The 18,544-nt window shown below is 40.6% G+C and overlaps 1 protein-coding gene across 9 annotated transcripts in view; it reads left to right on the forward strand.

The window, feature by feature from the left end:
- PCDH15 (protocadherin related 15) overlaps window positions 1-18,544 on the forward strand; it is a 682,309-nt gene that overhangs the window by 531,667 nt on the left and 132,098 nt on the right. For all 9 annotated transcript variants that reach the window (XM_085229238.1, XM_085229233.1, XM_085229230.1 and 6 more), the window contains 3 exons: window positions 2,412-2,544; window positions 7,638-7,717; window positions 12,718-12,811. In XM_085229238.1, coding sequence (XP_085085364.1) covers window positions 2,412-2,544; window positions 7,638-7,717; window positions 12,718-12,811 — 307 coding nt within the window. The remainder of the gene's footprint in view (window positions 1-2,411; window positions 2,545-7,637; window positions 7,718-12,717; window positions 12,812-18,544) is intronic.

Genomic DNA, 18,544 nt, shown 5'->3' on the forward strand with positions numbered 1-18,544 from the left:
GTAGCCTCTCTGAGCACTAACATAAATCAAAATTATTGATGTCTAGCTCTTTCTCAGGGCACGTTAAATTCTTGACATGTATCTGTGCATAAAACAAGGTTTTCTGTGGAGTACTGTTATAGTTTCTGTCTATAACAAGAAAAGGACGCTTTCTGTTTGACATGATTATGCAGAGATAGTGTGGCCAAAGAGAAACTGGCCCACGTATATGTAAGTATGTTCATTAGACATTGTATAATATAGTGGTATAGAAAGCATGCAGAGCTAAAGCAGAGTTGGTGATGCAGTCCCAGTGGTTTTGTTGGCTGTGCTTTCTTTGCATTACCGTTTAGCTGGGGCAGCGTAAAACCTCTGTTTCCTTGCTTTTCTGTGACTTTGTGAACATCTTTCAATTCCTCTACCTTATTCCTTTTTCAGGGTATTCACCTGTTCTTGCAGTGTTCAACTGCAGTTGTTAGTTGTCAGCTCTGCCCCTTTTCTTTTTCCATAACAGTGTAGATTCTTCCAACCACCTGAAATTGAAAAAAAAAAAAAAAAAAAAAAGAAAAAAAAAAAAAGAAAAAAAAAAAGAAAAGAAAAAAAAAAGTAACTATTTAATCCTATGCTGCTTTTGGTTTGCAGCCTGCTCGTATTTTACTTCTGTCAGCTTGTCTTAAAGATTAGAAGAGAATTTGCTTACTACTGTAGTGAGCAGAAACCATTTTTTAAGGACCTTGATAGACAATGAATCAGCTTGGGCATTATTGAAATGTAGCAGGATTAGAAGTCATAAAGAACAGCCGTTTTTTATTAGATGTTCAGCAATGGAAGAAAAACGCGCACTAAAACTCAACTATTTGGTTCTTTATATCAAACAAAGTCATGAACTATCTCAAGAAAACACGCAGTCTGGGTTCTCAGGTTTTGTCTGTTCATTCATTGTATCTAGTTTTGATCGTTTGATGATGATATTACTTTATTCCAAGTGTGTAAATGAGGAATGTTGACTCAGATTAGTGGGATATGATGAAGTGTCATAGACAAGAAGGCACGGAATTTTAGAAAGTGACTGTCATTAGTAACGAGGTAGTCTAAACTGAGTAATCAACTGCAGTTGTAAGTGTCATGTGAATGTGCTGGATTTGTTTATATCCATTGAGCCACTAGTCTGCAAATTCAGCTTCTTAAATCCTTCCTAATAAGATGGATGGTGAGGCTTTGTCATTTGCTGATGCATTTCAGTGCATGTTACATACTTGTTTTAAGTGTGATTACATCAAATAAGGAGCTGGCTGTTAGAATCAAAGCAGCAAGATTTCTCATTCCCATGTGCTGGGTGTGCCTGCTTCTATTAACACACTCCAGAGACACTTGGATGTGGTTAGGCACTGCAGCACCTCTGTGCATGAGAAGCTTGGGATTGGCTAACAGGGCTGCTGGGCACTGATGGAAGTTTGGGAAGGCATTGTGGCATGGCGCCGCTAAACCTTGAGGGCTCATTGCAGTGCAGCGTGTTGTTCAGATGCAGGTGCTCAGTTGACATGTCCAGCTGCTGGATGGCCACTTCTGGAGCCTTCCAGAAGCTCTCAGGGCTTCCTGGAGGCAGCAGAGGCAGCCCCATGATCTCCTTAGAGCACCTCAGTCCCTGCTACCAACTGAACACCCCACCCATCAGCCTGTCATCCTGCTGCTGGAGGACGGGGCAGAAGAAAAGTCCCTTTGAGCCAAATCTTCCTTTCAATTTATGGGAGACTTCTAGCTTCATCTCTACCTTTGGAGCAGTTGAATATTAAGAGCGTCTAAGCATAGTTGTGTGAGGTCTGTAGCGGTCTCAAGGTTCCCAGGAGAGCTTTCAGCTTGCAGACTGGGATGTTTTTTGTGTTACATTGACGTTAGTGGCTCAGTGCAGTCTGGGCTTGCCATGTCTCTTCAGTGGCATTGAAGCCTCCTGTATTGCCATGGCTAACTCACCTGATTTATCCACATAAACCACCGCACTGATGCAGCCTGCTTGTGTACATCAGCCTTCTCCCAGCATTACCTCTCCAACAGTGCTTTCAGTTCCCTCTCTTACAAAGAAAGGAAGCAAGCAGTACCATGACAGGGATGCTACAGGCAGATGATGTGCTTAGCAGGAGGAGTTATTATCACAGGATTTGTCATCCTCTTCTAGAGGACCAAGGGATTACAATGGTGAATGCAGCAACATTTTATGGTTTTGTTTTTGAAAGACGTTATTTAGCTTTTCCTCTGTTAATGTTACAGCTCTGTTTCTTATTGATGGGGAATGAAAAAATATGTCCTGAAGCTTTTAAAGGAGCAAGGGGAGATTGTTAGACTTGCAGAACACACAAAGAATAAGACAGACGATGGTTGCTTTGTGTTTGCTGATGTATTGACTTCGACTTGTATTTTTTTTTGTCTCATTGCAGGAGCTCTATTACTACTGTTTATATTGAGGTCCTTCCACCCAACAACCAGAGCCCTCCCCGCTTTCCGCAGCTGATGTACAGCCTGGAAGTCAGTGAGGCCATGAGGACTGGGGCCATTTTGTTAAACCTGCAGGTACAGAAGCTTCCCTGTAAGCCTTCACCACATTCCTTCTGTTTGTCATGAGGAATTCAGTCCTTGGATGTAGTGGGGAAGGATGGTTTCTAGGGAGAGTGTCTATTTGTAATAAATAGCCCCTTTACACATACTGTACAGGAAACTAATGTGGATGTTTCTGAAAGTTCTTTTTTTTCGGGCACTGGATGTGCTAAAAGGTACCATAGGCTGCACGCGGGATGAGATTTATGATAAAGAATGTCATGAATGGCTTAAAACTTGAAAAAACTGTGTTTCTTGTGTGTTTTTGTGCCATCAAATCAGAATAACTTGGGGACTTCTGCACCTCATTCCCATTGAATTTCAGGAAGATTTTTGGCACTCAGCCTTCTTTAGCCTGACATACTTTGAACAGCATCCGAAGGTGCTTACTCCCTTCAGTGCATGTAACAACTGCTGCTACAGGCTGACAAAAAGCAGATTTCACTGCCTCATTCTGCATACATCTCTATTCCGAGCAACTACCCCACCCAAAATAGCTCTGCAGGTGGAAGCAGTGCAAGCACATTAATCCAGTACTGTTTATAAATAATGCTGCATTAACCTGTTTTGCAGACCCACATTGTTTCTCTGTGTGGTGCTGCACAGTTAATGCATCAGTTTTCTGCTGGCTTATTTTCCGTTCCCCAAGCTTTTGTGCTTTGTCTTGAAAGCCAGCTGTGCAAATTAGACAGATAAATTACCATTCTTTCAATGTGTTTTTGGGGGATCAGGATGTTAACATTATTATGAAATAATTATGGTCTCAAGTCTAAAGCAGTAAACTCAGTGCATTATGCTCTCCTGAGATTGGCTTTCTCTCTCCCTCTCCCCATATTCAGACTTTATATAAAACCAGTCAAAGGAAGATGACGAGATACCTGAGCTAAACAGAACCATATGGAGCAGTAGCCTGTATCTGCTTTGTGTCAGTGTAGCTCTACTGAAATCTGCTGAACTTGATGGCATTAGCATCAGTCCATGTCAGCTGAGGGGTTTAGCTCTGTATACTGCACACATTCAGTAAATACACAGAAAATAAATGATCTGACCCGAAGAGTGTGAAATAAAGGAACTTAGAGTCACTGGTGAGGGTGATTGGGTAAGTTTCACTAGCGTGCTGAAAACTGATGGAAGATGATCATGGATAGCTAAGTTGATATCACCTGTGCTGAGGGACGATGACTCATTTAGCTCAATCCTGAAAATTAGCTGCTGGCACAACTTTAATGTGAGTTCAGAATTAGAGATCCATGCTGCTCAGGAGCCTTCTCCACACTGGTGGGGAGCTGCTGTCTTTTTGAAACACTACAGAAAAAAGAGAATCAGGAGCACACCGATAAGCAGAAACACTTGTGTTTACTTGGCAGATGTTAGAATGTGTGGCCAAAGACATGAGTAGTCTTCAAAGGCAGAAAAGCCTGTTTTTAGTGTTTCAGGATTTTGTGTGATTCAGATGTGGTTATATAGTGAAGTCTGTTGTTGGAATAATCTGTCTTCATTACTGTTTAACTTACCACCAAATGTTCTGCCTAGGTACTGTTTTCAAATCTATCTCGGTGTGAGGTATGCTGAGTAAGCCTGGGAGATGGCCAGGGCCCAGCTGGGATGCTGGTGATAGAGCAGTGGCTGTTCTCTTGCTACATGGCCAGGATGCCAGAAGGGACCAATTACCCTTTTGGGAAAGAGTGAAATACATCAGTTTTAAGAGCTTTGAAGTTACACAGAAAATGCTGTCTTTTGGTTATTGTTACTGCGGTGTAGATTTATCTTATTACCAGTGCAGTATGCCTGAATTGAGTTCAGTTGTACGCTTTTTGTTTATGAAAAATACTTAATTTTTAAATGACAACTATGTGTAGCTTTATCTCTTCAGGATTTGTCAAAGACAGTTTCTCTTGCAGGACTGATGGTCCTGAACATGGAAAGCAGATGCTTTGTCTTTATAGAGCTAACTCAGCTTCCTCATTCTGAATTAATATGCTCATCTGTATTAAAGGACTTTTATTGTGTGGAGTATATTTCTGTCTTTCTCCTTTTTTATTTCCTGCATAAAATCGGCCAGGACATTTTAAACATTCATAAACTTAGTATTTAAGCTTTTGAAATCTTCTGCTGTCTTTTCCAGGTGAGGCTATCTGTTAGTCATCCTTTATTTTTTGTGGAGTTTTAACAATAGCTTGGGATATTGCCTCTAAATGGGTAATATTACCAGCTCCCAAACATTTTATAGATGTCACGTGTTAATTTTCTTGATGACTTTTAATTTCACGAGTGGTATTACTGATATAGAAATGTTGATGAAGGAAGGCTAACATTATTTCTGACGTATCTGTTATTTATTTTATAATATACCCCGTTGATTGTGACTGGTGTTTTAATTAACACCAGTTGAGATTAAGTAATGTGGTATTAAATGATCTTCTCTGTATTAATTTGTAAATAAACCTGAGTTTATTGCATGCCTGGGAGGCTTTGTTGCTTTGCGTTTTACCAGATGTTAATTAAAATATGCAAATCTCATCTTTGTGGGAGTCTGCAGTACAGAAGTAGGACTTTTATTGTGGTCCAGGTGTGGTGCCAGAGAGGTGATGTACTGTGAATGAAGTCCCTCTATACAATTGACCTGGAAACAGCAGATGTAGAATGTTGTTTTCTTCTGAACTGCAGATTTTAAATCTTTTTCTTACGTACGTAATAACTTGCTATTATTTGCAGTCTCTTATTTCTGATTGTCTTTCTGAGTGACTCCGGTGTTGTTACAAATGAGTGTAGAGCACAAATGAACCTCTGAGAGATTCTTACGTGTGAGTTGAGGGCAGACCCTCTGGAGGTAAGGTCAAGAGAATACCCTAGTAGGAAAGTATGGAAAGGATCACTAAAGGCAGAAGCAGTGGTGTGGTTTCAATGATTCAGGATCTACTGTTGTCCTCATAGGTGCTCTCTGATCACATTTTCTGCATCTAATCTTTGCGAGCTTTCATACTCTTGATTAACAGCATTTTTTCCTTGTTTTTACCAAACAAAACCTTGTCCCTTCCTGTCTTCATTGTAGGGTGATCAGAATTCTGCTGACACCATCTAATGCACTAATACCTCCTGTCTCACGGTGCTGTCTATGGATTTCATAAACCAATTCCCTGTACTGCCAGTGATGGCTTTCATGAAAACACGGATCAGTATTGGAAGAAGTATGCACACCTTTGCAATACTAAATGCTATACGATGCTGTCCGAACCTTAATTTATAATCAGTTTAATCGCAGCTTAATCCCACCTTCCGTGTGGTCATAATGTTTTCATAACTTGTTTGTGACAATGTCACATAAGGCAGTGTGAAAAGCCCTACTCTGGCGGGGATGCATTTTTACATCCCTAGTTTTCCTCCTACCTACACGACTTGTTGTCCCGTTATAAAAGAAAATTAGATTGCTTTGACATCTTTTGTTCTTGAGAAATTTAGCCTGGCTATTATCTATCTCCATATTGTCATCTTGGGTACTTACAGATAATTTGATTATTTGTTGTTTTCTGGGAATTGAGCTCTACCTGTCTGCTGTGTGATTTCCTGCCTCTTTCCTATGTGAAAGATGTAGCTCGTGTTTGCCCTTCAGCACGTACGTCCTCTGTGAGTTTTCAAAGAAAACTACTAATGGCTTTGAGATTGCTTGAGCCCATGTTTTTATATACTAGGATGAATTTCATCAGGCTGTAATTTCAGCAGATGATTTGAAGAAGCTCTGTTTATGTACATATGCGCTGTGTTGTTCTTCCCCTATTCTAATTTGAAATTTTACCCCTTTGCTGCCACAGTTACTTTTGTTACCTGCACAGTAGCAGCTGGGATGCAAAGTGTTAGCCCTTGGACCTGCTCAGCATCACCCTTCCTGCTACTACTTTGTACTATCTACTATCTTTGTACTATCTACTCTGTGACATAGTTCCACACATCTCAGATTTACTCTAACTTGAACATTGCCTGTTATTCTGTTTGGATGGGGAGTTAAGTTAGAAGGTTTTGTTGATTCTGTTTGGTTTGTTTATTTATTTTCATGGTGGTTTTTTTTTTTTTTTTTTTTTTTTTTACCTTAAGAACTGTTTTTTGGTGGTTAGCCCAAAGGAGCACAATCCTTGACTGTGGTCTACAGCAAATGCCTACAGAAAACTAGATAAGAGAGAAAAGGACCACTGAAAGATGAGAAACACCAAAATACTTTCTCTCCTTATCTTCTTATTTATTTTTGACGTGTCTCCTATAAATCCTATATGCTCTTTTTTGAACCTGTTGGTCGACCTCCGTGCAATACTCATAGCAATATTTTTATTGTTTTTCCTGTCACTTTGTATTGTGAATGCTGGATGCTTGTAACTGTGATGCAGTTCAATAAATGTATTTTCTCTGGAAAGCGCCTAATAGTCTTTTGGGGAAAAAGGTATGTGTAAACCTGACCCAAAAAAAAAAAAAAATCATGATGATTTTTGGAAACAAATAAAACAAATTAGCCGAAGCTTATCTTCACAAGTAGTCTACTCAACTTTGGAAAAGTTCTTTTGCCATCTAGTAAATGAAGCAGACTTGTTTTGATGCTGTTAATAGCTCTTTTCTAAGTTCTTATCCTGATTTTCATCTCCCAAGAAAGAAAGCAAGGTATAGGGTGAATACTGATACACCCACACTTCTCAGTGGAACATAAGCAAAAGGACTGGGACTCTGGTAAACATAATCTAAACAAAAAGTTGGAATGAAGAAAACAAAAAGTACATTGGTCTGTACTTGCACAAAAGTAACTGAATAAAGCTTGAGGTTCATATTGCACTGCTGTGTGCTCACATGTAGTAATGATGAAGAAGTTTGTATTTAGGATACTGTTGTTCCTCTGTAGGATAAGATGTGCTGCAGCTTGATCGTAAGTGGCCCATCTGTAATTATCAGCACTGCCTTAGAAATAGATCAGCAGCATTCCTGTAGAGAACTTCAGAGGAACTTTGGGGGTTAATTCTCCAGTTAATAAATTGAAGGGAAGAATGAAAAGCATTGCAACTGACTTTGTTTTATCTTCTTTTTTCCTAAAGGCTTTTGATAGAGAGGGTGACCCTATAAAATACCTCATTGAGAATGGAGATCCACAACAAGTTTTTAATCTCTCTCAAAGGTAAGTGGAAAAGCCTTAGAATATAGATCTGTAACTTTCTAGTCAAATGAGTATGTGGGTTGAGAGCAAAACAAAAGACTTGTAATCAGACGTATTCATCTTTTCTCTAGTGTCCTTGGACACTAATGAGAGCTCTGTGGATGCTACTGTACTCAGGAATTTTTCACAGGGGACTATTTATTTATTTTAAACACTTTAGTAGGTGAAACCTATTGAGGTGGAAATTTTCTATTTAAAAGAGTGACCAGGGATTAATTAAAAACCTTTACACTTGTCAGCTCTTGACTAATGACAGGTATGTTTTTTTTGCTCTAGATTTCCACCTTCAAGAATTTGGGGCTGTGGTGGAAAATGTTTTGAGCGTTGTTTTTATAACCCTTTTTTTCCCCTTAAATTGAATACCAATTTAGTGCGGGGGAGGCAGAGTACTTCAGGGCATAACAAAGCAGCATGTAGGTCTGTGTCTGCCTCATCTCCTTGATTTTACACAAGCAACTATTATTTATATTCCAGAGTCTTATTTGCAGGAAGAATGGAGGATGGTGAGCTGACATCCTGTGGTAGGTGATGGGATAGGCGTAAACCGAGGCTTACTTGCTTCCATCGTGGGTATAATAGTAAAATCTCTCCTAGTTTGGTGTAAGGGAGAGATTGTATGGGTCCTTATATTCTGAGTAATTCAGAGACCTCATTGCAGCATTCCAGTATTTAAAAGGGGATTATAAAAAGGAAAGGAATCAACTTTTTACAAGGATAGACAGTGATAGGTCAAGGGGGAATGGTTTTAAGCACAAGCAGGGAAGGTTTAGGATGGATGTCAGGGGGAAGTTCTTTACAGAGAGAGTGGTGAGGTGCTGGAACAGCTGCCCAGAGAGGTTGTGGATGCTTTGTCCTTGGAAGTGTTCAAGACCAGGTTGGATAGGGCCCTGGACAGCCTGGTCTAGTACCAGATCTGGAGGTTGGAGGCCCTGCCTGTGGCAGGGGGGCTGGAATTTGATGATCCTTGAGGTTCTTTCCAGCCCAAGACATTCTGTGATTCTATGAGCAAGCAATGAAATTACTGACTACTGCATCTCCTGTGTGTGGAGAATCAAACAGCTTGTGAAACAGTGTGGAAACAAGCCTTGAAGATACCAAGAGATGCTAATGCCACTAATACTAACCGTTGGTATCAATGGGATCTCTAACAATAAATATATGTTAGACAAGGAAATGGACAGATTAGAGAATAGACTTCCACTGAAATGATCAGAGGAGGAAGCAGTGTTGGGCTGCTGGCTTCACTCATTGCGTAAGGCTGGAGTTTTCAGTGCAAACTGGAAAGAGAGTGTGCCTTGTTCCATCAGCTCAGCACAACACAAGTCTGTAGGCTTTTCTGTGCTAGCAATACTAATAATCATTCTCTGAGTGGAGAAACCTGATTAGTCATACTCTGACACCTTTGCAACTCGAGTAATGGAGAGTGCACCTGCTTTCAGTGGAGGTGCTCCAAGGGCTGGTAACTTAGCAGGTAGCTAGCTGTTCCATATAATTTGTGTTCAGCACAGCACTTTTTGCTTTGCATCATCAAAATCCCAATAGTTCTCCATACCGAGGAGATTTATTTTGTTTTTTTAATGAAATACACAAGTTCTGGGCGTCTTTGAGTGGTCTGCCAAACCCACTGTATTGAGAGCAGTCTGGAGATTGAGTCCTGGATAGCTCCTGTATTGTCCAGCTTTGGATGTAAACGCTGTGGAGATAGGCAGAAGTCAAGCTGTTAAAGATGGTGTGTGAATTCACAGCTGTGAATTGAGTCTGGAAACAGGTAAGAAAACACTGGTGTGCTCTCTGAAGACTATGGACACAGTACACGTCTGTGGTCAGTGTTGCAGGTGCCAGGCCCTGAGGGCACTCATAGGCCTCTCCACCTTGACCCGTGTCACCTGTCCTTACAGGGGCAGTAAGGGAGGGACAGTGGCACTCCTCCTCAATGCCACACAGCCTTCAGAGCCTCTCATGAGTGACCTGACCCACAGAGCCCCCAGCCTCACATCCCTCTATGTGCGTGTCTGAACATCACGGTGCTTTGAGGGTTTCAGCACAAACTCGGCAGTTTCCTCATCTTTTGATCTCTTGTTGCCTTTTGGCAAAAAGCAGAGCTCTTCCAATTGTTTTCTCTCTTCTGTTATCCGTACATGTCTTGTCCTGCAAAATATTTGTACAAAGTTTTCTTCAGCCATTCACGCACTTTCTTGTAAATGCTGAAATGCCTAGAGGGAAGCTTAAAGGAGGATTAATATTAAAGCTTGCAGTTTGTGATTGGCTTATGAAGGCTACATGAGATGTTTTTACATAAAGATTGATGCATTTTTCAGTACATCAAGGCTAAAGCGGTGATCATGAACGTGATTCTATCTCCTCTCCTTTTTTCTCATCTGGATTTTTTTCTTGCATCATGGGACATTTCAGTTATTTGCTGTGTAGTTGCCCACCTAGCAGCATGGATAGTGTATGTTGTCAGTGGTACATCTACCTACTATATCTCCTTTATCTAGAAATCAGTCAGAGGAACGTGTAATGGTTTTGTTTTTTCCCTTGGTAAAACAACTTTATCACAATCAGCACTGATTCAGTGCCCTGTAATGTTCCATAACAGAGAAAGTGGTGATTGAAAGCTGGGATGTTAAATAAATGCAAGTACATCTGAATCCACGATTTAAACTCAGGAGTCTGTATAAATCAGCTGTTGCTCAAGTGGTAGAAAGGAGAAGGCTGACAAAGTAGTATGGGATGGTGCAAAAATATTGCAAAAACTGTTACAGATGCATGCAGCTATACGTCAGTGTTAGTAAAGAAGTATTTGTCAGCCATATTTTACTCCCAATTCACCTTTGGTTCTCTTGTGAATTAATACTTTACGTCTAAGTGTGTTATGGTTGTTTTTTTTTTTATTTCACTGTTACTTTCCTATGAAAAAATATTCTTTTCAAGTTTTATTATGGTGTTACTCGACAAAATACTGAAATATGGTGGGTTTATTATTATGGCTAATAGAGTTGCAAAAACGCCTGAAAATAAGAGAATTGCTAGAGATGGGTTTAGTTTCACACACATATATTTGTATAATATTTTATACATGTACAAATAAACATATATAAATATATACCCAAACTTTCAGTATCTGTCCATTTCTCTGGAAATATGCATACTCTTCTGGAACAAGGTTATATGCTGAGTCTTCAGCATCTCAAATCCTGCCCTGGGAGAAGGACAAGGAGGTTCATGGTTTCTTCCTACTCGCTCTAGGATAATAATTTTATTGTTTGATAACATGCTCTGTATCACACGTAAACCTGGCTAAATACCTGAATTCAATATCTATGGTGTGTTTTACGGATTCGGATGCTTGCTTGTTCTCTTTGTGACTCCAGACTGAATTTGTGCAGCCCCTGGGTCTGTGTATCAGTAGCTGAGCACTGGTGAATTGCTTGTAACCCAGGGCATCTTATGTCATTCTGTACCTCAACTCCTGCTTTAGAGGCTGCATTTCTGCTGCCCCATACCTAGCTGAATCCCCTCAGAGGAACACCATAAGAGCTATCTTATAGTTTCAAAATGCATATTAAGAAAGAAAAAATGCACAGCTCTAGAAGATGAAGAAAGAATAGAGACATTTAAGAAAGTAGTTGTTGTTAGGTTATGAATGTAGATCACACTCAACCAGTTAAACTTACTCTTTATGCCCAGTAAGGACTTGTGTCTCTGACGTCCCCATAAAGTTAAATGATATAATGTGGAAAGTCACTGCATACCAAGACAGAAAAATCATACGTTGTGATTTTCTTAAAATGTTTCAAACTGCACATGGCATGTCTGGTGGAGTTTCATAGGAGAAGCTACTCACCCATGCAATAAGAGGACAAATATCATTGTGTACCCGTGTTTGTCACTGCATATTTGTCAAATACACTGTGGATTGAGTGGGGTTGGTGAGAGGCATCCATTCGTTGCCTCACTGACAGCGTTCCAGTAGACACCAAAAACCAGTAAACAAAAAGCCTGGCATTAGCACTGGTGGTGGGAGGGTCAGTTGTGCCGGGAAGGCTGAGTTGAGCTTAGCTTGCTTGGACAGGACTGCCAACTCAGCAAAGCATTTCTCATCTTCCTAATTCAGAACACATGGGTCCACAATAGAATGCTGTCCCTGTCTTGCTCTAGGGAACCTCAGAGATAGCTTTCAGAATTCTGCGGGAGGAAATCAGTACATCCTAGAGATGAAGCCCATGTTGCTTAATGCAGATTTACAGGAATTTGCCCCACCTTTGAAGCAGCGCTTTAATTCATTGCTTATTTCATCCCTTGTGTTCATGGCCTCCAAATAGCCTTTCATCACTTTCTCTTCATAAATGAGCATCAGTAGTAACAATATAATGATTTATTCTCCACAACATCCGTGCCTGTGTTAATACTTTATTATTAGGGAATATAGTAAATCTTGTGCTTGCACTGAAAGAGCACTAGCTCGTAGCAGCACTTTATTGCAGTTATGCAACATGCAAGTAAGTAGACTTTTCCTATAAAACTCTAAGGAGATTCATATTTATAACCACCGTGTCGTATTCCCAAAGTTTAGTGCTGTAATCCTGTCAGTGCTATTGGGACTCCTCTGTGATTGATAAACTGCTTGTGGTTCTCTCTCATTTACTATAGCACTGCGGTCTCCTAACAAATTTGAGCCCTTTGTAGGACTATCTATCTGTAATCCTATATATGACTGTGTTGCTATTTTAGTCCTGAATTACACATGTATTGAAGCAGAAAGCAAAGAAATTTGCTCATCATTTTTTATTAGCCTTTACCTATACAGAGCGTGCTTTCAGTTGTAATAAAGCCTTTAGAGCTTATTAACTTGCTCAAGGAGAAAAAGTCGTGTATGGCAAAGTAGTGGAACAAAAGTGCTCATAGAAATTTAAAAAATGTCGTTTTGATAATGTTTCATGTTTCTGTTTTGTTACTAGTTCTGGACTGCTAGCCTTAGAAAAGCCCTTGGACAGAGAAAGCACTGATCGCTACATTCTGATCGTTACAGCCTCGGATGGCAGACCAGATGGGGTGAGTTTCCTCTGAAAGATTAAGAATTGAGCTGTTACAATGTGTAGCCCGACACTTCATGCGGTCTGCTTGCAGTATCTAGAAGTCTGCAGCAGTGTCAGCGTGGGGAATGTTCTGTAGCGAGGTCATGCAAGATAAATGCAGTGCAGCCATTCTGCAGTGGACTCATGCCATGGAATAATAGCATAGGTGGAGAAGTCTCTAAGTATGTGACCTTAAAATTACTCTTTATACGAAAGATGTAAAATAATACATCTACGTTACCTGGGCTATTCCAGAAGCCCGTGTTCAGCTTTAATGTTGAAACAGAAAAATCTTTGCCAGTTTGTTCAGAAGCCATCAAGAAATCCCCTGTGTTTGGACCCTTGTTCACCCTGTCTTGACTGCTGCAGAAGGAAAATCTTGTGTGTTATTTCTTTGGCATGCTGCTTCTCCCTGCTTGAGCTACTTCCATTTACAAAGATTTGCCTTCCTTCTCAGTAGTTGCTTAGATTCTTTTTCCTCGAAGTATTTATAAAGCTTTTAGAGCCATTATATTTTTCCATGGTGATATGGAGTAACCGTAACAGAGCCTGCTCTTTTTCCATTAAAAAGCTGGCTACAGCTCTCCTCAGTACTTCATCTTAACGTTTTTGGTTTTGTTACTTGTGAACTGTTATCAAGAATGGTCTTGATAGCTATGAGTTTATTTGCTTTCATCTTAAAGTTCCAGCTGTGAAATGTGTCAATGTAAACAAAGAAATTGCTTTTGGTTTTGGGCTATGTTATGCTGCTGAAGTACCATTCCATGCATAGAAAAGCTATTGAAGGCCAGAGAAGTCAGTGTTTGGGGTTCCCTAATAATTACCACCCGAAGAAGTGTTATGACATCAGTGGAGGATATTAGTGATTTCTCAGTGCTAGCATAAAGCTCATCATTTCTCAAAAAGCATAAATTCTTGACTAGTATAGCAGCCATCTGACAAGCAGGAGGCTGAGCAAAGCAGCAGTCGGTCACTGAACTCTTGGGTATTGTGTGTTCTTGACACACAGAGCTGTGTTGTGTTCACTTCCCTGCCATCTCCTTATCCGCTTTCCTCCCTCAATACCATGTGTTGGGTTTTTTTTTGTTTGTTTTGTTTTGTTTCTATTAGTTTTGTATCTGCACAGTGTGTGTTGTGTTAATTGCTCTTACAGTGTAATGTGGTCGCACTCTTTTAGCTCGTGTCTTCTCTTTTCTGTTGCTTGGTTTGGGGTCTCTTACCTGAGTTATAGCTGCTTCTGTTTTTTAAGATATTTTCTGTTGGTGGCAGGGGCAGTTAGACTCTTAAAATTGTCCTGCAATATGGCTTACTTTACAAGCTGGCTTAATTTCTCTTGCATACTACGATTCTGCTGATACTGCACAAAAGGATGAACAGTTAGCTGGATTTGCCACCCACCGGGCCAGTACCAAAAATTAAGCTGTAAAAGTCCCTCTGTTCTTGATTAATAAATAGTTGATATAGGGCAGCTCAGCCAATTAAATCCGTGCTTTCTTCCATGCCAGGCAGCAGCATGTTTGACTAATTTGCAAGGTTTCCTTGTGTCTCTGCACAAGTGTTTGGTCTCCAGCATCTAGTCCAAATCCCTGCTATAGCAGGTTCCCTACAATAGGTTACTCAGGAAAAACCCATTCAGGTGGGTTTTGAATATCTCCAGAGAAGGAGACTCCACAACCTCCCTGGGCAGCCTGTTCCAGGGCTCTGTCACCCTCGCAGTAGTATTTCCTCATGTTCAGATGGAGCTTCCTGTGTTCAGTTTGTGTCCTTTGTCTCTAATCCTGTTTCTGGACACCACTGAAGAGTATGTCCCCATTCACTTGATTCCTACCCATTAGATATTGATAAGCATTGTAAGATCCCCTCTCAGTCTTCTCCTCTCCAGGCTGAACATCACCAGGGCTCTCAGCCTTCCCTCACAAGGATTATGAGGGAATCTTATGCCTCCACGAAGGGAGATGCTCCAATCCTACATCGTATTGATAGCCCTCCGCTGGATTCTCTCCAGCTCTGAGCTCTGCCAGTCAGCCTGTTTTCTATCCACCTATTAGACAGGTCACTCCAGGTCAGGGCATTCATGTAAATTTGCAAATTGATAACATGGCAGACTGTTCTCATTAATAATATTGATGCTTGTTTACATGTCGGTGTAATTTCATGGAGGACCTTTTCTTCTTAATTAGGTTAAAGCATAAAAACCGTGGTGTCTCCTTAGGAGAAAGATTGCTGTAACTACAGAACTCATGCTCTCCAGACTAATTCACCTGCAGCTTGTCATCAAGATCCTCTGTATTGAAAATTTCAGTTAATGCCTACAAGAAAATGATCACTGATTGAAGAACTGGTTTCAGTTTCCTGTTTGACTCCCACATTCTCCAAACTAACTCCTTTTGCCATCTGTCTGAATGCAGTTTTGCACTGGAAAAGCCTCTGCTTTGCACACCTTACAGTTTTGGTTTTTTAATTGTTGTTTTTTTTTCTTTTTCAATGATTCTTTTTCTATCTCATTAATAAAGGTTCTAAGAGACTTTTAACTATGTTGTTACACCACTAAGTAGCTGAGGTTTCTGTATTCTAAGCCCCAATGTTTATTTAGCTGTTCAATTCTGTTTGGTGACGCTCCTGTCCTCACACACCACCTTCTGACTTCCAGGGACTGCTTGTTCCATCAGAATTACTTATGCCTCCACGAAGCGAGATGACTTTCCATTTAGCCATGTGGCCTGGCTGACACCATTTCATCACTTTACATACCTTGTAACGCTCTGGATTGTTTAAAATGCTGAACTGTGCTTCCTAAGTTATTGTTGCTCTGATTGATAACCTAGAGCATTAACAGGCTGGTTTTTCTCTGACCTTGGAATACACAGCCTGCCACCTCTCACCGTTAACGTTACAGTCTGATGAACAATTAAGGATGCATTAGCTGAGTAGTCAGGAAAAAAATATATATTTTTTTTTCCTTAGCAATAGGGCAAAGCTGTAGATGGGCAGGAGAATGTCAGGTGAATGAAAAGAATGTTAAACTCAATTTTACCAACCTGTGGCGTGCTTGGATGGGAATTCAAGGCAAGAATTTATTTCTTCACATTTCATGGAGTAGCTAGAAATAGGACAGGACTTTTGGTTGAAGAAAGGAGAAGTTTTCCATGCTCTTTATTTTTGGCTCGGATGAGCTTGTGTGTTGACTCGTTTATGTATAGTACAGGAAGCTCCACTGTTGTTTTACTGTGTACTGTATGATTTGAGCAGATTTTAAACCTCCAAATACAAACGGCCAGCCATGAAAACACTCAGCACTATACCCCCCTGCTTCATTTTGACTACTCAAGTCCTGGGTGCCTTGTTCACAAAGGCAGTCAGGAGCTGTTAATGTGGTGTGCTTACATTGCATCCCATTCATTCGTTGGTCAGATTCTCCTGTAAGTCACAGAAGACTCAGCTTTGCTTGTCCTGTTTTCCCACAGTGTATCTTAGCCACCAGATCACTAATCTATTTTGGAAGTCCAGAAGAACCTGTTGTCCATCTTTTCTTTCCAAGTTGTTGAATAGGCATTTTGGAAGACGTTTTAAGTCGTCTTTGTGTTTTGTGGTTGTGGTTCTGAGTATCCGGTGCTGATTAATAAGCGTGAAGTGCCAGAATATTGAACTTTCAGCTGTGGCTTAAGCATCCATAGATTTGCACTGTAGTCCGTACAGGAGCTGAAATCAGACTGGTGAGGCTTAGAACTGAGAAGCTTAAAGAACGTGCTGCTGGCTACAGCATGCAGAAGCATGGTGCTCCTGGGCAGTCAGGGTAGTCTCTTTGCCACAGCAGTGCCATCTGAAAGACCAACCATTAGTAGAAACTGTTTGCACATCTAATGGTATAGTTAAATCATTACCACAGGCTGTTGTTAACAAAAATGGAATAAAAGTTGTTGTGTCCTAGATGCTAGGCAAAGATGTGGTAGAGCAGCTTATCCTAAAAGTGTGCTGCCAGGGCCTCGGGGTGCTCTGGTGTTGGCACAGACACCATTCACTATTCTACCTTTCTGCTTCTTTTCCTTGGCCAGAGCAGTGCAGCATTTCAGGTGGGCATTCAGTCACTGAGGGAAACATAAATAGTTTTATTTCAGTGCAGTGTGTGTTTGATGAAAGACGCGCTTTGATATTTCAGTCATCAAAGAGGATCGCTAATTATTTAGAGCATCCATCTCCCTTGACATTTGGATTAATTACATTGCCTGGAACCAACAGGTAGCTTTAGATCAAGGTAATTTAGGCAAGGATTTACCACTTGAATAGCATACAGGGTGTTAATTAATTACAGTAAATTTTCTGTTAGTGCTGTGAATATTATCTGTATATGCTTTATACCAGTTCCCTCGTCCATTAAGAGTAAAGGATGCGCAGGTCTTACAGTAAATATTGAAGAGATTTTATATATGCAAAGGTTTGTGTTTTAAAACGTTTCTGCTTAGCTGACCTTTCTGTAATCAGTAAAGTGGGACCAGAAAAAAAAAAAAGGACTCTGTACTGTAGAACTTTAGAATTACCTTGATGTGGCACATTTAGTGAGATCTTTTGGTGCAGTGGAAATTAATATTTCTTAAATTCATGAAAAGGAACAATACTGTGCTTCCTTGCCTGAATAAACCCCCTTGAAATGATGTTAATGTTAACTGTATAAGTGGTAGCTAACAAAAAATGACTGTTTTCCTGAAAAGTTACGTGCATCATATCAGAAAGCCTTAACTTGCTTTTTATCTGTTGTGTAATTTTCCATTTAGAAGTGAGAAAGGTGCCTAGCAAGACTTCCTCTTTAGGAGAGAAGGGTTTTCTCTGCCCACGAGCTTGCTTTTTTCACACCAGCTGTCATATATTAAAGTGAGATTTGGAAGGCTCCCAAACATCCAGTGTTTGTACCACTTGTCTGCTTCCCTTACATGGGTGGTATTCCCCATAAAGGCTTTCATTTCAAATGCAGGGAAGAGGTGACTTAAATAATCATTGTGAAGAGATAAAGTACACTTGCTGCTCTGCAAATAGACATGGAAGGTTGGAGCTCTGACTCCACTATCAGTGGCTGGAGACTGTCCCACCAGTGCCATCCTTTTGCCAGGGTGCTTCTTGAGTGCATGTGGGTTTCTCTTCCTTGCCTATGGAAGTTCTCACACCCTGTGATTTCTCTTTGGCTATGTGAGTTCTTAGTTTAGAGGGGTTTGCTTTAGGGATTTTCTTCTTTTCTGTTATACAACGTTTCTCTCTGCCTTCTTCCCAGGCTTTTTCTGATCTTTTTTCTTCATTGTTACCATTGACAAGCTGCAGCCTTGTTTGCAGCCTCAGTCCGTTCTGTCTCCTAAATTTCTTCCAGTCCATCTAGGCATTTCGTCTGTATAACTCGGAGAGGCATGTAGAGAGTCAGTAGATGTTGCTTGTAAAGTTCTCATACCGTATACTGGAAGGAAACAAGGTCTGAAAATAACTGGGGCTCACAGCTTGCTGATAAGAGCAGACCGCAAAGAGCAGCATGTTCCCCCTTCCTCGTGGCCTGGTGGATGTTGTTTGTTGTGTTTATACAACTTCTGTGCACACAAACAGGTTAGTGAACGAGGCCATAACCACTTCTGCATATTTACCCATCCCTTTTTCTAGCTTTCCATCCTCCTTTACCAGTAATTTTTGGACTCCTGATAGCAATGTCGTTCTTCAGGCTGCCACTCTCCTGAAG

Source organism: Meleagris gallopavo, chromosome 8, assembly GCF_905368555.1.
Source record: "Meleagris gallopavo chromosome 8, MGAL_WU_HG_1.1, whole genome shotgun sequence".
NCBI classification, from domain to species: domain Eukaryota; kingdom Metazoa; phylum Chordata; class Aves; order Galliformes; family Phasianidae; genus Meleagris; species Meleagris gallopavo.